The sequence below is a fragment of the Panthera pardus genome, unplaced genomic scaffold (assembly GCF_024362965.1).
Source record: "Panthera pardus isolate Hobbes unplaced genomic scaffold, ASM2436296v1 HiC_scaffold_256, whole genome shotgun sequence".
NCBI classification, from domain to species: Eukaryota; Metazoa; Chordata; class Mammalia; order Carnivora; family Felidae; genus Panthera; species Panthera pardus.
In genome coordinates this window covers 37,083-38,656 of record NW_026526828.1, presented here as the reverse complement: position 1 = coordinate 38,656, position 1,574 = coordinate 37,083, and the positions used below count along the sequence as shown (strand labels likewise).

At 43.4% G+C, this 1,574-nt stretch overlaps 1 protein-coding gene across 1 annotated transcript; it reads left to right on the top strand.

Moving 5' to 3' along the window:
• Window positions 1-316: 316 nt before the first annotated feature.
• Window positions 317-1,324, top strand: LOC109252925 (vomeronasal type-1 receptor 4-like). The gene has a single exon (XM_053890881.1). It carries the CDS (start codon window positions 332-334, stop codon window positions 1,289-1,291), a length of 960 nt encoding a protein of 319 aa, XP_053746856.1. The 5' UTR covers window positions 317-331; the 3' UTR covers window positions 1,292-1,324.
• Window positions 1,325-1,574: the final 250 nt, after the last annotated feature.

Here is a 1,574-nt window from a genome sequence, read left to right as displayed (position 1 = left end):
ACAAATACTTAATCTCTCTGTGTGTCTGTTCTCTTCACCTTTTAACTACAGCCACAGTAGTGCCAACCTCATAGATCGTGGACCATGAAGAAGTTCTCATATGAGTGCCTTCACAGGAGTGATTTTATAATACGGCTCTTTAAAGTTCTGCATTCAGCCCTCGGAAGCTGCTATGAAAAGAAGACCTCAAGTAGGCGTATCCAAGGGGCAAGGAATGGAAAGCAGAACATAGTGGATTTCAGCTGACGTGATACATGTTGCGCATGTCTCATATTTCCATGAAGGAAGTTCTAGCCCAGAAGGCAACGGTCAGTGACTGGGACCAGAGACAATGGTCACAAGGGATCTGGCCATCGGTCTGATCTTCTTCACACAGACTACCGTTGGAATCCTGGGAAATTTCTCACTTCTTTGTCATTATATCATCCTTTCCTTCACTGAGTACAGGTGGAGGTCCACAGATTTCATTCATAAGCACCTGATTATAGCCAACTTCTTAGCCCTACTCTGTAAAGGAGTCCCCCAGACCATGGCAGCATTTGGGCGGAAACATTTCCTCAGTGACACTGGATGCAAACTTCTTCTCTTTCTTCACAGAGTGGGGAGGGGAGTGTCCATTGGTAGCATCTGCATCTTGAGCGTCTACCAGGCCATCACCATCAGCCCTGGGAACTCCAGGTGGGCAGAGCTTAAAGTTAAAGCGCACAAATACATTTTCCCCTCGATTTTCCTGTGTTGGGTCCTGCAAATGCTGGTGAATATCATTTTTCCTATCTACTTAACGAGCACATTGAGCAATAAGAACATCACAGACAAAAAAGATTTTGGATACTGTTCTTCGGTTCGTCATGACAAAACTAGTGACTCACTGTATGGACTGTTGTTATCATTCCCCGATGTGTTATGTCTGGGGCTCATGCTCTGGGCCAGCAGCTCCATGGTTTTCATCCTGTACAGGCACAAGCAGCGAGTCCAACATATTCGAAGAACCAATGCTTCTTCCAGAACCTCCCCGGAGTCCAGAGCCACCAAAACTATCCTTCTCCTGGTGAGCACCTTTGTCTATTTTTACACCCTGTCCTCCATCTTTCAACTTGTTATGAGTCTTTTTGATAATCCCAGCTTGATCCTCGTGAATGTCGCTGCAGTCGTGTCTGTGTGTTTCCCAACTGTCAGCCCCTTTCTGCTCATGAGCCACAACTCCAAGGTACCCAAGGTACCCAAGGTACCCAGGCTCTGCTTTGCCTGGAGAAGGAATATAAGACCTCCTTGTCTTATGAAAAATATGTAGACTGTATGTACTTCTACAATGTACAGCTGCCAATTCATTCACCCCCCTCACAGTCCTAAAAAAAATGTATGAGTCACAAGGAATGGTAAACAGGAAAAGTTGACCATCTTCTTTAATATAAACAATAATTCATAGTAACACTGTAATGAGACATCATTATCTTGTAAATACTCATATAATTGAAGTTTTTCTAATACTTTCAGTAAAGCATTTCAGAATTTATTCAATAATAAACACCAGGTCTTGAAACAATCTGGATATTACAGATAAGTCTTCAAGTGTG

What these genes read in the sequence shown, in the direction of transcription:
- LOC109252925 (XM_053890881.1), top strand. Translation starts at nt 332, where the DNA reads ATGGTCACAAGGGATCTGGCCATCGGTCTGATCTTCTTCACACAGACT.